Raw genomic sequence first — 18119 nt, forward strand, 5'->3', positions numbered from 1 at the left:
ACACATGGGGCATTTTGAAGCCAATACCGCTGGAATACCTTATCAGGCTCTTGATTAAGACACGTGGAGTTGGCTTCAAACAGATGTGTCCTCAGACGTAACTCCGACGTAAGTTATGCCCTTATCAGACAAAAACAACTCTGTTGGGAATGCCTAAACAAAGATAGGCGTGCAACAAAGTTGTTGCAGTTCTGTTCAACTTCACTGTTGTAGTACATCACTATCAAAACGTCTTAAGAGCTCACAATTGTGGATCTTAAACTAAACAGATTTGTTCAGTGACTAATCCCTGGCTGTTTTTCTTTCTGGACTTAGTTAATGATCAATTGTGGATCTGAACAGCAACAGACTGGGAAGAATAATAAATACCGCTCACTCTCTAATGCTCTGCTACTTTTTAAACTGACATTTCTAGCAAGACATATTGTAATGTTGTGTGGAGCTGTGGGATAGTGGTTAGAGAAGCAGCTTTGGGACCAAAAGGGAACCCAAACTGCTAATTATTATTAAATGAACTAAAAGAAATTTGGTAGCTCAGTTGTTGTGGGACATAAATGTTGATTCTCCAACATGTATTTCTACAACTAAAGAAACAAATTGAAAATACCTTGCAGTATTTTCATTTCAGGTTATGTGCGCTGCATATAGAGTTTTTGCCCTATTTGCTTTACGACTTGACTTTATTTGCATCCAACAGCAATGCCTTTACTGACACTGTGATTCCCAGATTAAACTTTTGCAACATTCAGGTTATTCCAATGCTGACTGATATGTGCATGTGCGTATGAGGTAAAACATGCCTGTTTCTTTCGCAGAGGCAATGCTAAAGTTCCCAAAACAAACCAAGGCCACCATATAGCAACAAACTGAGGAACATAACCCGAGAAGACAGGAAAAGCAGAAAAGGCGGGTGTGTTTCATGTGTCCGGTGACAGCCACAACAACATCTGGGTCCTGTCTGCTTCACCCATTATTGCTGCCCTTGCAATTTTATTTCAAGACGTAAAGAGATTGATGAATAGCACTGACAGGAAATGCACATCACAGCATTATCCAATAGGGAAAGAACTTATCGGTCGTAATCAGAAGACAAAAGAATTTCTGGTCTGAAATGCCCCTGGATACAGTGACTGGACAGAATAACCGAAATCCATGATAACTGCAGCGTCTTCCTAACAGCACAATAATTAATGGTTTTGCAATTGTTGTTGCCAGAGACACATTAAGTCAGCACTATGGTAATTTTTTAATGTTTGTTGTTGTTTGGTTAGACTGCGTCGTGTTATTTGGTGTTTCTTGAGATCTTAAACCACTACTTAAACCACAACGGAAAACACAAGCAAATAAAGAAAACGTTTCACCAATTTGACAATGGCATTTGGAATTTATTAGAAATGCTGCAAATACAGAAATCACAGCTAAACAGAAAAACAAGAGGCAAACAGCACAGACTACAAAGGTTCTCAGCTGTGTTGCTGCATTGATTCAAAATTGACACGTCTGAGGCACGCTCGTTGTTGCAACAATTTGTGACTCATGAAGTCATGAAGAGTGTTCATCAGTGGTGTTGGGAAACTAGCTGTTTTTTTCTAACAAGCTGTTTCTGTTTGCTTGTTTTAACATTGTAATGGCATGACTCATACTGTTTATTGTTGTACGTATCTTCGGCTCACCTGGTACTAGCGTTACGCTTAAAGGGGAATTACCGTTTTTTACAACCTGGACCTTATTTCTGGCATAAAATACGATCGTTTACTCACCCATATAACTTTGGTGTAATTTGGAGTCATTCGGAAGACATTTAGATCCAGCGGAGCACCGCGTATATCCATATAGTGGGAGTGACTGGGGCACCGAAACGCAGCCTCTAAATAACGCATTATCGGTGAAACCTACTGTTAATTTCACCAATATTTTGTTATGATACGCTAGTGCTAATCCCCGTTGAGTCCGGAGTTACCTGTTATCATCATCCGGGATCTGTAGATTGACCTACTAACTTCTGACCTGGATGATGTCATCTCTTTCTCGGTGCCCCAGTCACTCCCACTTTACGGATATATGCAGCGCTCCGCTAGATCTAAAGATCTTTTGAACGACTCCGAAGTAGGACACCAATCCTAGTGACACTAAATAATAAATGATATCCAGGTGTAATGTAGGCATACTGGAAGATCTCCGCAGTGGTGTACAAATCAGGCTATTAGAGTGTTAAATAAACAAGCAGAAGACATTTCCAACACTACTGAACGTTAACTTCAGCAACTTCATGTGTGATCTTTGCATGTCCATCACATGTCCTTTTTACAACTTTGCAAGTTTAGCGTTTTCTCCAATTACAGTGTTTTCACGGTTTTCTTTTCAAATGGCCTGCCGAACTGGTCAATTTGGTATGCATGGTCTGCATGTGACAATTTGCATGTGTTTGCTCAAGAAGCACTAGAATAAGCTCTCAGGGCCGTCTGAGACGCTCAAGGTAAGTAAATGGTGTGAATAATTGTGCAAGCAACCCAAGTTGATAGCGACCCACCATGCAGATTCGGTTTAACTGAGCAGCATTACTAGGGTTAGGGTTAGGGTTAGGTTTAGGATTAGGGTTAGCTAACATATGAACATGAGCATTAATGGATGGGCCACTGATGCAACATTTAAGAAGTTTGCAGAATGCTAAGATGAATGCATCAAATGTAAAAGAATGTTCTTTTTCTTTTTTTTAAAGGATACAAAAACACTCCATTTAATTAGACATTTAACAATGTTTTCAGGAATCCAAACTTGTTGTGCTTTTTACGAGCCTGTATGACTGATAAACTTATTCCATTCACTAGGAAATCCGTGATCAGCAACAGCAAAGAGAACTGCCTGCCCGTGTCTCACATTATCACAGTTTGACATTCTGTTGTAAAAGCATGATGTGTTAGTTACGACCATTATGACAGCACGTAATTACCTCAATGTCTGTATATTAGGCCCCCCGCCCCCTCAAATCTACAGGGACACAAACAATGGTTAATTTGTTCTTTGAGTTTCAAGAAATACCATTCCTTACCAAGGATCCTTCTGTATTCACTAAAAGCTCTGACCAAAGAGAACATAAAAGAACGGAAGCATCCACCACGTTGAGACTAAGTATGCTTCCCTGGTTAACTCAATCCAGCTGTTGTTCGGGAGAAGGTAACAGAATTCACCCCGTGAAAGAAAATAACATTTGCAATGGGAAGTGTAGACAGGCATGGGAGGATGTGGTATTGCTGATATTTGTCTATTGTTGTTTGGGTAAGTTGCAAACATGGCCACAACATAATGTTTAATGAAAGGTCTTTGCTTTAATGGGAGAGTCAAGTCAATTGGCTTGCAATTAATTGTGAGCAGAGTCCAAGAGCAATGGCACGGAATACTGTACGTGAATAGGAAATGCAAATTTAAAGGATTATCACAAACTTTCTGAAAGAATGCGCTCTGATTATCTTCTAATCAGTGGCAATCCTAGGTTCTGGGAGGCCTCAGAGAAGACATTTGCGTGCCATCCACCTCATACAAACTACCAAAATCTATCAGTGGATAGAAGGGGACTGAAGACGACTGTCTAAAAAGGGGTTTAGGGTTGTGACTGCAAAATAGGCCAAAAGGTTGCCATCTGGGGGCCCCCTTTATCATTTTGAGAGAAATGGTTAAGTGCACCCTCACAAACAGAGTCCCTGGCATTTTGACCAAAAATAGATTGGTTTGGAACCTAAACCATTGGTTCCCAGCAAGAAGCAGATGCCAGCTGGATCTGAACAGGAATCTTGACGACATCAGTGTCATGTGTGGGCAAGTACTAAACCCGCAAAAACAAACATGCCACAAATGAAGGAGTGTGTTGCCTGGTCATACAAAGAAAATGAGGACTATACTCGGAAAGCAAAGTGAACACAGAACTTGCTGAAGAGCTGGCAAACGGTGCTGCGGTCGAAAGGCTTCTGTTTGCTACAGAGTGATTGGTTTTGTGGTTCACAAACAGGAATGGTTGTCTGTTGGCCGAAAAGGCCAAACACAAGCTTTTTTTGAACCATACATTTTTCAAATCAAACAGTCTTTGCTCTTGTAAAACTGAAAAAAAAAAATACTTATGGATAAACAAAAAATCTCCACTTGAATGTAATAAACACTTTTGTTAACATTAAGGATGTTGGGGTACCGTTTTTCTCGTGCCTCGAAAGACGATGACAGTGTCATTATTGCTTGCTTGGTGCACCAGAATGAGATGAACAACACAAGGGGCATCTGCAGACTTACTTGTAGAGGCTGTCTGGTTCCAGGCACTTGAAGACCACCGAATATAGCACAGAGTGGGGATGGTCTCCACTCCTTTTCCCGGCAACAACACAGGACGAACCCAAGCCAGAGAACAGATCATCCATCAAACTCAGAACCTCACCTGGAAGTGAGAGGAAAATGGAAGGAGAGAGAAAAGAATAAAAGGTTGAAATGAGTCACCAGAAAAAAAAAAAAAATCTGTCTTCCAAAATGATCACTTGGAAATAATGGTACTGTTTCACCAGTGATCAATGTTTTTGCCAAAAAAGGAGGGAAACATTGTGTATCATCTATTGTTCCTAGTTAACCAAAACAATACCACATGTTTTGCTTCCAACACATGTTCCATCATGGGAAACATAACTCGGCAAACACAGACGTAGTCATGAATGAATTTCTACATTCAGTCAAGCAGCTCTTTCTATATCAATGATTGTGCCCTTTGTTTGGTGTTGTGTTTTGAGTTTCACCTCGGCCTGGTCCGGTGGGAGTCATTCTGCCAGCACCAAGCCCAAGGCTAAATTAAAGGTGAATTTTTAGTGCCAGCAAACCCACACACTCACGCACGACACTGCAGAACTGTAAGGAAAACAGGATTTCTTTCCTTCATGGACACACAGCGCATGGTAGTATTGCAATGACATCTCACTGACCACCCCTGTGTCTCACAAAACAGCACTTCACAAGCCGGGATATATCTTTCATGTTGGTTTACGGGAAAGGCGAGCGACGCACAGTTGTTCATTTAGACACAGACATACACAAGGCCAGTTTCCAGTGCTCTTGGGGGTGATGGAAAAAAGAGGGATCTGTCAAAATAGTTTAAAAACTCTCAAATGGTTGGATTTCTAACTATTTCTACATGAAGAAAAGGGCAGCTTAGTTTTAGCTTATGATACATGGGCCAACTTATAAACACAGGGAGTAAGTCTGGCTGGTAATGCACAAGGGGATGGTAAGAAAAGGTTGCAGAAGAGAGGAAAAAGAACTGCACGAATGAATGATTTGACCTTTTCACAGAAAGAGCTTTGTGTAGAGGAGGTTGCCCCCAAACACATTCCTGCACAGTCGTAGGGTTGCTCTTTCGAAGGTCTTACATTTTTAAACTTGCCTCTCAAAATATATTCATTTACACTGTCTTTAAAATCTCCTTAGTGGTGCAAAGAAATTGCTAATACTTAGACGTGTTCCTTCTAAACTCGCATTTCAGGCAAAGCTTAATCAGTATCAGGTGCTGTATCATTTACATTCCAAGCAGGAATTCCCATTTGTTACCTTTTACTATATGCAACTGACGTGCTTTGGGAGATTTTCCTCAAACCTCTAGACCACCTGCACACAATGTTTATATACGTCTCGATAATCTTTGGATATGATGTTACGTAAAGTGCCAAGTAATCATTAAACAGTCAGCTTGTCTTGGCCGGTCAAGGCGAGGTTACATAATGACATGCATCACATTACAACGCATTTTATAACATATACTTGCGCTAGTGTCGCTAAATTTACACGCTAATGGACGCCAATGGAGTAACTGCATTCCGGTTTAGAATTGAGATTTAAACACTTCTCCTTATTGTGTGATTCTCTACGTTGTTATTTTTGTACTGCACTTGGTTTGGTTTTTGCACTTTCTTTCAACATTACTAATATAAATGTACTCGTCTGTTATTAGCTCCATTAGCGATAAGATTTGTATGGTTTGCAACTGCATATATACTAAATCTGTCCCATTTCTGACAAGCTTAGTACTAGAATAATAGGTAAACCTCTCTGGGGATATACTGTATGCAGATCATACTATCTTCAATTGTGTGAAATAGATTTAATTAAGCTACAGAGAAATTCCATTGTTGACTTTTATACTCAAGCAAACAACATTATCTAAACATGAAATACTATAAATGAGCTGAATAGAGGCAGAAAAGCTGAGTTACTTCTGAAATGATGCAGTTTAATACCAGCACAGACACCTGAGCCTTACTTGGGCCTGAGCCTGAGCCTTACTTTCCCCATTGAGGGACAAATAAAGGTTTTCGTATTCTTATTCTTACTATACAGTCTATATGCTGTGCATGGACAACTTGGCTCAATGTTTTTAATCAACTCACCCCTTTTAGTCGGTTAATTCCAGTTGCGTTGATTCGGAACCAACCTTTTGCGATATGTTCACTGCCCTGATAACATTTATTTTCATTTCACGGTCTGAAAACCATCGGCAATTCATAAGTGATCAGTTCTCTTAAGTTTGTTTTTGTAGTCGGCTAATTTTGTTCCCGTACTGAAATTTGGTAGAACAATAAATGATCCCTAGCAGAGCACTTAATCTTTTTTTCCAGAAATAATTGGTGATAATCTATTCAGGATCGAAGGTTGACTTAATTCGGCCCGCGTTCATTAGGCCTTTCGAAATACATTCTCCAGACTTTTATTGAAAGCAACTGTGAGCGTAATGGGATTAAATGGCCGACTTCTGCTACTTCGCAGTGCAACAGAAACAGTAGAAACAGACAGTTCCAAATACAACACCGACAAATCCAGATTTAAAGGAGGGAAAAAAAGAGAAAAAAGTCAAGAGAGAAAGAGACAAACAACGGAGGAGTTGAGGAAAAATAACCGCGAGTGCTTGATATTTTATGATTTAAGTTATAGGCAGAGAAAAACGATGATGTCAGTGGCTGTTTTGATAATCAGAATAAATCAAGGACTTGATGCATGACTAGAGTCTATTTCAAGAACCTCCACTTGAGTTTTTTTTTATAGGAATGCGTTGATGTATGTGATGTGATTATTATTGTTTTTATTCTGACTTGACAGACCTAATCTCAGTAGGGACAGTAGAGTGCGTTTGCTACCTCTCTGATATATAGGCTATTGATCATTGCTGAGTCACAAATTCGTTTTCTTTACAGCCCCACGGCAATGCAGCGTGTAGACAAATGCACAAAAGTGCACGCTGGCAAAACAGTGCACGCTTGTCTCCCTGAAGATTTCAGATGCCATATTTGCGGAACCTTTCAGGATCTGAACCTGAGATTTGCATAAAGTCAAGGGCAATAAGAAAAAAACAGAAATGAGAATTATGTGAAAGAGACGTGTCTGGGAAGCAGTAGTAAGTTGACCAACCCAGTGGAAAGAAAGAACATTTACAAGGTGTTGATATGTACTTTTGTCTGACCTGACTTCAACTCTCAACTCAATTCAAGATGTTGTCAGACTCCACCATATTGCATTGCCATGTTTCTACAGTAGCCCAGAATAGACAAACCAAACACACGTCTCTAGAGAGAGCTATCATGATTTTAGGAGCCACCTTAGGTTTTGTATATGCTTGTAATGGGAGGGTGAGGCCATAATTACACACACAGCTGCAATCTACAAACTCACCACTAGGTGCCAATACATCTTACACAATGGTTCTTTAATCCTAGCCTTTTCTTATGAACTGAAGAGTAGCAACTTCACTTACCGAGTACTGAGTATAATTTATATTGTAAATTGCACTGCAAGAAATGTATAGTTTTATTTGCTTTCTTCTTGAACATTCCCTCACAGTTCAAAATCAAAAGACACATGAAAAACATTTGAACTTTGGCCGTGAATGTGTGACTCATTTATTACACAGTAAAAGCAAGACCACCCATTGATATGTTGATTATATCCAAATATTTCCCAACAGTGTTACTTAACAGTTTTGGGCCGAAGCTAAAATTCTTAGCTTAGCAAGGCAACGTGTCAAAACTGGACCTACAGTGTGAATGGATCATTTATGCCACTGACAGCGCGAGGAAGAGGAGATTAACTGATCCATCTGGAAAGACTAAACAACAGACAAATGTCTTTGGACTGGTCTTTGGTGGGTCTTGAGTCCCTTACTGTGTAATTACCAATTTAAGGACTCAGCAGGAGAACATTGTGAGCGTTTCACTCCTTATAACAATCAGATACTCTTCCTGAGCCCACGCATTCCATGCATCAAACCCTCTCCAAAAAGAGCCATCTGAAAGTTATAAACTGTTATGCAATTACATAAATATAACACCAGTATGCAGGCCAAGTAGGGGTAACACTATGTACCATCAAGTTGGCAGAGTAAAGAGGGCGATACTGGCCATTTACATATGTAAAGAGAGGTGGTTAGCACTGATGCCTCACGGCAAAAAGGTTCTGGGTTCGAATCCAGGCCGAGTGGGGCCTTTCTGTGTGGAGTCTGCATGTTCTCCATGTGTTTGCGTGGGTTCTCTCCGTGTACTCCCACCGTCCAGAGACATGCTCGGTTAATTGGCGATTCTAAATTGGCCGTAGGTGTGAGTGTGAATGGCGTTAGATTGGCCACCTGTCCAGGGTGTACCCCGCCTCTCGCCCGATGACAGCTGAACTAGAGCCTGTGTCCCTTCACAGGATAAGCGGTTACAGAAGATGAATGAATGAATGAATGAATGAATTTTACTGATTAACAACAGTGAGAAAAAGGCTGATGGGTAATGCAGAGTACTTATCTTTCATTTCAACAGAGTAAAAAAAAAAATACTCAGATCAATGGCCATGCCCTTTTCCCCTGCTGATTTACGGAACTTCAAATCTAATATGACACCACCCGAAGTTGCAGACTGATCCTAGATAAGACCACTGACAGAGGGTTCTGGAAGAATCACTGGAGAGTGGTGAAAGGTACCTGGAAATCCAGTTCACTGCATCAGAATTTGACCCTTGGAAGGCAGAAGATTATTTACGAGCGTTCATTTTTAGTTCAGAAGGAAGAAAGGCAGCTTTTGTCTGATCTGAACCTTTAATGCAACTTAATGTTTATCTTTGAAAACTTGGCCGCAGACATAAGGCAGCGTGCTGTATCTCTCCAAATCAGGCAGCTGCTTGAGTCAGAGGAAATTCCAGCAACACTCATTGTAAAACAAGAATTTATGAATCGGCAGCACGTGGTCGTACATGCTAAACCACTTACAAAAAAATGTTTCCCATTTCCCTGCGTTACCTGCAGCCTTTTATGCACGGAGTCAACAAAACTTGCATCAAGGATAATTCATTCGTTGCCTCAATACATATCCGAGGGTTTATTGCGAGCCTGCTTCTCTATTAACACCTTGTCTTCTGCTTAGCGTACAAAGAAGATGAGCATACCTATCCATTCAGTATGACAAGATGTGTGTATGCATTTGAATGAATGGAGACTGTGTAAGGATGCAATTAATGTTTTCACACATGCAAAATTATCGTATGACTCAGACGCTTAACTGGAAGTTTTTTTTATTTTTTTTTACAAGCCGTTGCCACATACATTGGCACACACGTACAGCTGTGTCTACGGCAGCATGCTCATTTCTACTAGTGGTAGTATGTAATTGCTTTCAAATTAGACTTAGGTAATGATATTCAAAATCTAATCTATTAACAGTAGAATACGATATTTAAACCCACCCAGAAGCAGCATTTATGGTCCTCCTAGCCTTCCGAGGGGTTCCTCATGGTTAAGCCTGTGGTCCGTCAACATTTCTGTCAATACCAAAGCCAAAACAGCTCACAGCTGGCAAAAATTAAGGCCCCTGAAATTCTATTACGGTAAAAGCCATTTTGCGTGTTCTCCAGCTTACATGGCGATTAAAACCTCATGGTAAATGCCAGGTGACCTTTTTAGCAAGCAGAGAGGGGAACAAATAATAGCAAATCATGAGAAAGTGACACGTCGGGCTGACGGACGGCGTACAGAGCAAACCACTCGGATTCAAACACGCCCCGGCTTTGTAACTACAGTGGAGCTGCAAACAAGTCAAGATAAGTTTATTTGTGCAGACAGAGATCGTATACAACGTCCCGCTGCACTTTTCTGGCCCAGGCTGGGCCAAATTCCCTGCAAAAATAAGGAATACCCCTCTCAAAAAACCTTGATGCATAACATAAGTGCATGAGGGGGGGAAACTCAAAGGGATCTCTCCTCTCTTGGCCAAAAGAGGTGCAATAGTAGCTGTAGGCGGGAAAAGGCCAATAAAAAAAGGCGAACAAAAAGTTGCAACAGTCCAAAAGAAACATGCATACTCTTTAAACGTACTTAGGCAGTACAACATCTAAACTTATTTATTCTTCTGCAGCCAAAGATGTGTGTGTGTGTGTGTGTGTGTGTGTGTGTGTGTGTGTGTGTGTGCACGGTGGCATTTCATCTGATGTTGGAGGCCAGACTTGCTATATTGTTATCCCTGACATATCATTTCAATTACACTACTGAATTCAGGCACTGTGTAATTGCCTCAGCCATTAGCTGCATGCATCTGTGTGTGTGTGTGTGCGCGTGTGTGTGTGTGTGTCTGGGAGTTGAGAGAGTGTACGCGTAAATCCTCAAGGTCAGTGGGTTCACACATTAAGAGTTTTTTTTTTTTTCCTTTTTTGCCCAAAGAGGAAATTTGAAGGGAAAGTGGAAGAAGAAGAAAAAAAACACCCACTGTAGTACGGCGCTGTTCATTTACAAGAGGTCACTTCAGTACAGATGATTTATAAATGTATGCACATTTTTGTATCGTGAATGAATGCAGTAATCATTGTTTGTTTGTTATTGTCACCAACTTTTTACTGTAAAACTAAAAAAATGCCGTTCTTTAAAATGTCGGTTTAAAATTTCATATTAAATAATAACAATAATACATTTTATATTACCTTTTAGATATTACGGCTTGTGTCTATGGGCTTTTTTTGTAAGGAACATTTAGCATCCAAGTCCAGGTAATAGTACAGTGCATGCTTTTTAGACAAACAAAACATAAGCTTTATATTAACAAACAAATCGCAAGCTTTATATTTCCTGTGGGCTGCCAAACCTGCTAGGGGCCTCTTCTGTTAAACTGTCAGCACTCAGCCCTCCACTCCCAACACTGAGCCTACACAACACCACCTTCCTCCCTTCCTCTCTCTCTCTCTCTCTCACACACACACACAGATGTACACACACTGTCACATGGAAACTTATGTCAGGCAATGCCACCGGTATGGAAGGAAACTCAAGGTAAAAAGAAACCAAAAGATATAGGAAAAAGAAAACACAGATTTACGTGTGTTTGTGTGTGAGGGGAGAATTAAAAGTGGGAATAAAAGCACTGAAACTCCAAGCAGGTTGAGTTACACACAATCGTCCGAGTTTTTCAAATCAGGTAGAGGGACATCCCTTTGGACAACCCTGCTGAGGCATTGTGCTGGCGCATAGATTCATAAGTTATTTATAAAAACAGGTTTGAGACGGGAGGCTGAAGCAGACTTGAATGGAATTACTTTGATGCAGCTTTGTATATTAAATTGTATTCTATAATGCTCCACTTAAACCCTACATGAGTTGTGTTTTGCCACAAAAAACGTATCAGGGCATATAGACTCCTTGTGTTGGTCTGGCTGTAGCCTCAAGTGTGTCCCGTAATGTTTAGAGTCAATGTCGTACTGCAGAATGTATTTTGAACCAATCAGATTCCTCCCTGATTGTACAGTATGATGATAAGAACTTTAGCACTATTGCTTTTCACATACATACAATGAATTTTGACAAAAAAAAAAAAGGTTCCGACAAAGTGGTAAACAACCTGCTTTTGGGACGAATTAAGAAACTGTTGCTAAATAAAAATAGTAAATAAAAAAAAGTAAGAAGAAAGCAAATAAAACAAACAAGTTGCCACTCTTCAGTGCATAAGTAATGACTAGGGTTAAAGGACCATTGTGTAAGAAGTATTTACACCTAGTGGTGAGTTCGTATATTGCAACTCTGTGTGTAACCATGGCCTCAGCCTCCCCTTACAAGTAACTGCCAGTAGCTTCCATCTAGTGGGGGCCTAGAAGTCTGTAGTTGAGATCATTGGAATTTGAGTTCCCCGAATGTGTATATGGAAACAGCAACTACGACTTCGGTTCCGGCTTTGGGGGCCAAGGTCGGTAGGGGGCCCAAGAGGGCTGAGAACATTTAAGCTTTAAGTTAGCAAAGAGAGTAGGAGATATGACTCTGCATACTCAATCAAGTTGACTTTACTCAATCCACGTGAAGCAGATAATGAGGATTAATAATAATACCAAATAGCTAACTGAATGCTATGGACAAACATCACATTATTTCATCAGTTCTTTCTAGGGTAACCTGGGAAACCAGTTAAATGTACTATTTACTAATTCATTTGCTAAAAAACTTTTCCTGAATTATGCTCTGAATGTATGTTTTCTGATTGCATGTTGTTGCCGAGCAGAAAGTAAACCAATGGACATCTCAGAGGAATTTTTACATCTTGATATCGCGTTAATTTGAAAGAGTAAAAAGAGCATCTTGTCAGGGCCTGACAGTTATCTGAAATTAATCAACTTCCTCGAGGCTAATAATAATTGAGTTTTCACCCAGGCCATGCTATAATCAAAGATGTGATATTTGAAACTAAAGTAACATACGAAAATTAAGGAAAACTCTGTAAAACAGGTTAAGTAGATATAATGGCAAAAACTGATTAATTAATTATTTAATCATCCCTTAGGATGAATTTAAAGTTTAATTTCACTGTCATCCTGCAAGCCATATTTCTGCAGTTCTATTACAGGCACATATTACAGGGAGAGGGTCAAATGAGGGTAAAGCTCAACATCACTGACCACAACTGGCATCCAAACAAGGCTTATTTTTAGTCATGTAATGTAAAAGTAAGGAACAATTCCTCATATTCAGTTGCCACATTTTATTTCTGTAATGAGTTGGCAACAACGGCAGGTGCTCTGTGCATTTGTTAAATTATTTTACTTGGAAATTCAGTTCCTCTCCACATCTGTGTGGCACACTGGCTCATACAACTTGGGAGTGACATTCTGTTTGGCAGTGGGCTTCCCCTGTATTTTCTGCACAGCAAGAAATTAGGTCAGGTGTGGTGGTTTGTCACAGGCTAATGGCCCCCTGGGTCCGCGTCTACCATTTTGATGTGACCCGTGTGTGGTCTGTTTTTACTGCCCCTTGCACCTTTTACTGTGGCTTGGTCCTGCTCTGGTTCTGGATGCGGCTTTAAGAATAGAGTTGTGAGTACTGACTGGCTGCAACACTGTATGTGTTGACGTGCACCGCCGTTCTCCACCTGTTGAACAAGAGGTCTGGTGCAATCCGGCAGCTTCGACCGGTTCAACGTAAAAGAGTGAGAACATCTTGTGCAGTGTGTTCTTACGCTGAGGCCACTTCTGCCAGATAACTTTCCCAGAACACTGCCTAGTGCAAGAGTTGTATGGTGATCCCCTCAGCCAAGGTTGTAAATGGTAATGCATTTGCCTCTTGCATAAAGTGGCAAACCATATGCCTATTGAAACCAATTCCATGGCAGCGAATTGAGCTCCCTGTAGCCACTGAATAGTTTTTAGCATGTTCTTCTATGACAGGAAAGTGGGTAATTTAAATCGTTTAGTGGTAATTGAGTCGTGCAGTCTGCTTATACATCTGTCACATTAGGATTTGAGAACAAATTGCCACATTAAACTGAACCATTGACTCAAGGAGTGGACCACTTGACCACTTGTGGATATTGTCCTTATAATTCCTGGACTATATCCACTTGTCTCAATAACAATGACCAAATAGAGATTGAAACAACATATCCAAAAACATTAAAGAAAGACACGTGGACTTGCAGTGTTTCTTGAAGACGTTTCGCCACTCATCCAAGTGGCTTTTTCAGTTCTAAAGGACTGGTGGGAAGTTGGGGTTTTAAACAGGAACATCTGTGGGTGCTACCCATCAGAAACTCGCTTGACTAGTGTCTGTTAACGACCAGATACTTAACTGTTGTTGGGGGAGACTGTTTGGCCCTGCCCTCTTCCAAGCCATATCCAGCCGTTAACAGCCCCTAGTCGTGTAAGTATCTGGTCGTTAACAGACACTAGTCAAGTGAATTCCTTGACTAGTGTCAACACCCACAGATGTTCCTATTTAAACCCCGACTCCCCACCAGTCGTATAGGAACTAAATAAGCTTCTTGGATGAGCGGCAAAACGTCTTCAAGAAAGTCCGGTTGCCTAAAGTTTCTGGCTATACTATGACCTGGATGACTGAGAACCTTCGCCGACAATATTATATCACAAATATATGATATTTTATATTAAGAATAATCAAGCCAGCCTTGATTCAGGTTCAAATTTTTGTGCATATTGTAGCCGCTGGGGGGCGTAGATACTCAACAGCGCAATGTGTCCGGTCAATAATTGCAATGTTCTCCAATAAACCGTTTCCTTTATATTGTTGCAAGCAACTGTACTGTGCGTTAATATTTATTGCTATCACTTTAAGTGTGTGCAATGCTCCAAACTGCAGAATGAGACAAATCAATCCCAATTTTATGCTTAAATGCATTTTAAATAGATTTTTACCCACCACCAAATTCAACACAGCACAAGTCCGGATCACCGCAAGTTGTGTCAAACACACATAGATCTCATTAGAAGTGATTGGGGACAAAATGCCCCTCAACAGACAATGATGGATAAAAAGGGACGCACAGAGATGCAGCATCCTTATCTTGTCTGAGTAATACTTCCATAATTCCAGCACACATCCATTAGCGAGAGTACGGGGACACTGAGGGATTGTCATAATTATTGAGAGACGGAGAGACGAAAAAAGAAATCAGGAAAGTCTAGACGCGCGGCGAAGACAGAGAGACTAACGATGTGTGTGTGAAAAAGGCAGAATGGGAAAGGAAGCAAAAAAGGGAAAGGGACTGCAGAAAGCCCTTGGCCCCCTGCCTGCAATCTGCAATCTGCTGATGGCGAGGCTCGTGACGAGGAGGTGCACAGCGTCCATTTTTAGCGATGAGGTCATCTTTAATTAACAAAACAAAGAGAGTCAGCTGTGTCACTCCAATCTGTTATCTGCACCCATGCTCAAGGACACCGTTTATCTCCATATAATTCAATCTCTTTGAATGAGGGCTTATCGACGCATTGGGGCGCATTCATAGCCTCAACCAATGATGGAGATGTTACATAAACAGGGGAGGGGGATACCACTGACTCTGATCGAAAGGGGGACATGGGGGAAAGAGGAGATGCGTTTTGACGTATGTAACAGAAGACGTGAGTAAAGCAGAGGAAGATCCACATGGCATGTATCTCAATAAGCTGGCGGCGTGAGTTGGAACAAGGAAATTGGAACTAAAATAAGGGCAAAGATCAAATGGCTAATCCGTTTCTCAGTCCAACAGTGCCAGCGTGAGGTGACATCATTGCTGTGTAACCCTCAGTGCTGCTGCCGCTGCTGTCTGGTTCCCTCTTCCTCTCCTCCACCCCGTGCTCTCTCTCTCTCCTCTTCTTCCCTCTTTGTCTTATCTCCTCTGCCCCTTCGTCTCTGTTCTTCTCACCTCGCCGTGCCTTTCCACATTTTCATACAATCTCTTCTCACTTTCCTCGTTCCTGCCAGTCCTTGTAGCCCCCCTCATCCTCCTCCTCCCCCCTTTTCTGCGCGGTTTCTTTGTGCCGCAAAATCAGGTGTCGTACAGCGGTGACGCAACGCGGAGACTCACAGGTTTTTAATTAGCGCCAGGCGTGTGCATTCGCGTGAGAGTTGTGGGGAGCACGGTGCTACGCTGATGAACGCAATTTGCGAAGAAAAAAAAAAAGTGTCACCTCAGCATAACTGCGATTTAAGGACAAGCTGATGAGACGGCTGGGGGATTGCGACATTGTGGTGATTAGAGCCAGAAGCCAATAAGTTAATTCGACCAATAGGGAGGACTGGTTAGTTATGCCTTTCATTAGGCAACTTCCATTAGGTTTTCGGCGCCTTCCTTTTTCTGGGAACTCCCAGCAAGATATACAGGAAACAGAGCCGAATAATGACAGAAATTAAATTATAGGGGAACAACGGCACCTTAAATGGCTAAGTTACGCCCTACCAACAGATACCAAATCAAAATATTAGTCAGATTTCTTGCTTTACAGACGTCACAAGTTAAAATGACTTCTATGTCCTTTGACACAACTTTTGCAGAGGTGCAGCTACTTCGTCGCTTGTTCTTGGCTTGAATTAAAGCTACCTCCAGAGATTTCCAAGTGTTTTGATGTCAATTTCCCTCTATATCATCTACGATGTCTCCTTACATTTCACATCTGGTTTGACCTATTGCTGTAGAGGAATGCTGAGCCCCACAACAATACATCAGCGCTGTCTATCCAACTGGCGTCTCTGTGTAGGCTGCCTCTGCCTTGGTGTGCCATCTAGAGGCCTGTGTGAGGCCCAGTGAAGTCACTCATGTGAGCACATCCATCACAGTTGTGACTGAATTTCAGGGAAAGTAGAAGAGACTTTTAAAATAAACTATGCAAAGGCTCTTATAGTATTTACAGGAAGTCTGAAATATAAGGGTTGTGCACGTTGCACTTACAGGCAAAGAGACTTCTGCCACCGTTATTAATGAACCGTCGTGATCTACAAATTTATAACACGCAAGTTGACATGAACATAAATATACAGTTTATTAAATGCTGTTTACAAAAGAGGTCTCTAGGACATGGCGCTTCTCCCTTCAGCATTGGTCACTTGGTCAAATAATACTGAAGGGCTGGCATACCAATAGCATGGTTTTGGTTGGTTTTGCTCCATGTCCAGGAGTCACAAGTAGGCGGAGAGTGGAAAACGGGGGTAAAAGTTTTCCCAAACAATAAGTGAGATATTCAGGGCTTCTTGTATTTATAGTTCTGCTTTTCACAGTCAGTGTCACTGCTTAATGACTGTTCTTTGTGGTCCCTAGAAGGCACAAAATATACACTTGAATTTGCCTGCAGGTCGGGATCAGTTACAATGTTCGGAGAACATACAGCATATTGCCATTAAGTTCACATTTGTATCTGCAATTCATGTTGTGAGCAAGTGCCGTGGCAAACCGAGCTGGCGGTCGGCAGTTTGGAGGCGTCAGGCGCCACAAAAACTAGGGTCACTAGTTTTGGAGGTGACCCTGGAAAGCCACTCGTCGGACTCCTGACAGTGGCTTTTCGGCCGATTCTGCACGTAAACTTGGCACGGCAGCTATTCCTGTTTATCCCATTTGAATGGCCAATACAGACTACCGCCACCAGCTGCTATGGAGATTCATCTCCTCTCACATAGGCGGATAATGAATGTTCAAGCTGGCCGTTGGCGTCCTTGCGGTGTCATCAAGTGCAACTTTTTGGTCCAGACACAAGCAGCATGAGGCAACGTCACACACAGCCTTCGTTGCCGTCCTCGTTTGGTGCGTCTCGACCTTTAGGCTCCCTCCGCTGATGTGGCAGTAGAATCCCCTGCTTCACCTGATCTTGACCACGAAGCATGCAAGCATCACTCACCTGCTACCGGTGTGGATGTTGAGATGATGCACTGTGTTGCGCACAAAGGTTCAGTGGATCCTTTTAAAGGTCATTTCGGATATTGGCCTACACGATTCCGGGGCTAGGGATGCCTACATAAAAAGCTAGGTAAACTCTCCTTCTCATATCAAGTCAAAGGTCAGAACAAAAAACGAAATATTTCATGGCACCTCTGAGGAACCTTCACATTCCACGTGGCTTGAACAGCAAGGTTTTTCATGATGATCCAGAGTTTCCAGCAATAGTAAATTTCCTGATATTATCAGGAGCTAAACTAACAAAAGCTAATCAGGAACCTTTTAACATTTCTGGAAGAGGAACGCCTGGCTTTACTGTGCTTTACAACCGTACATATATGGGTCCAGGCTTATGTGGTGGTGGTGGGGGCATTGAGGGCTGCTAGTAGAGCATCATGTCCATATAAACAACAAGATATATGAACTAAAGGCTCAGCTGCACTCCTTGCACATCAAAGCACCAGC

At 41.6% G+C, this 18119-nt stretch overlaps 1 protein-coding gene across 1 annotated transcript in view; it reads right to left on the reverse strand.

Annotated features, from left to right (window-relative positions):
• astn2 (astrotactin 2) overlaps window positions 1-18119 on the reverse strand; it is a gene marked incomplete at its 5' end in the record, with an annotated part of 268101 nt that overhangs the window by 9773 nt on the left and 240209 nt on the right. The window contains one exon of the mRNA XM_084572312.1: window positions 4279-4420. Coding sequence (XP_084428438.1) covers window positions 4279-4420 — 142 coding nt within the window. The remainder of the gene's footprint in view (window positions 1-4278; window positions 4421-18119) is intronic.

This window comes from Chelon labrosus (genome assembly GCF_963514085.1).
Source record: "Chelon labrosus genome assembly, chromosome: 22".
NCBI classification, from domain to species: domain Eukaryota; kingdom Metazoa; phylum Chordata; class Actinopteri; order Mugiliformes; family Mugilidae; genus Chelon; species Chelon labrosus.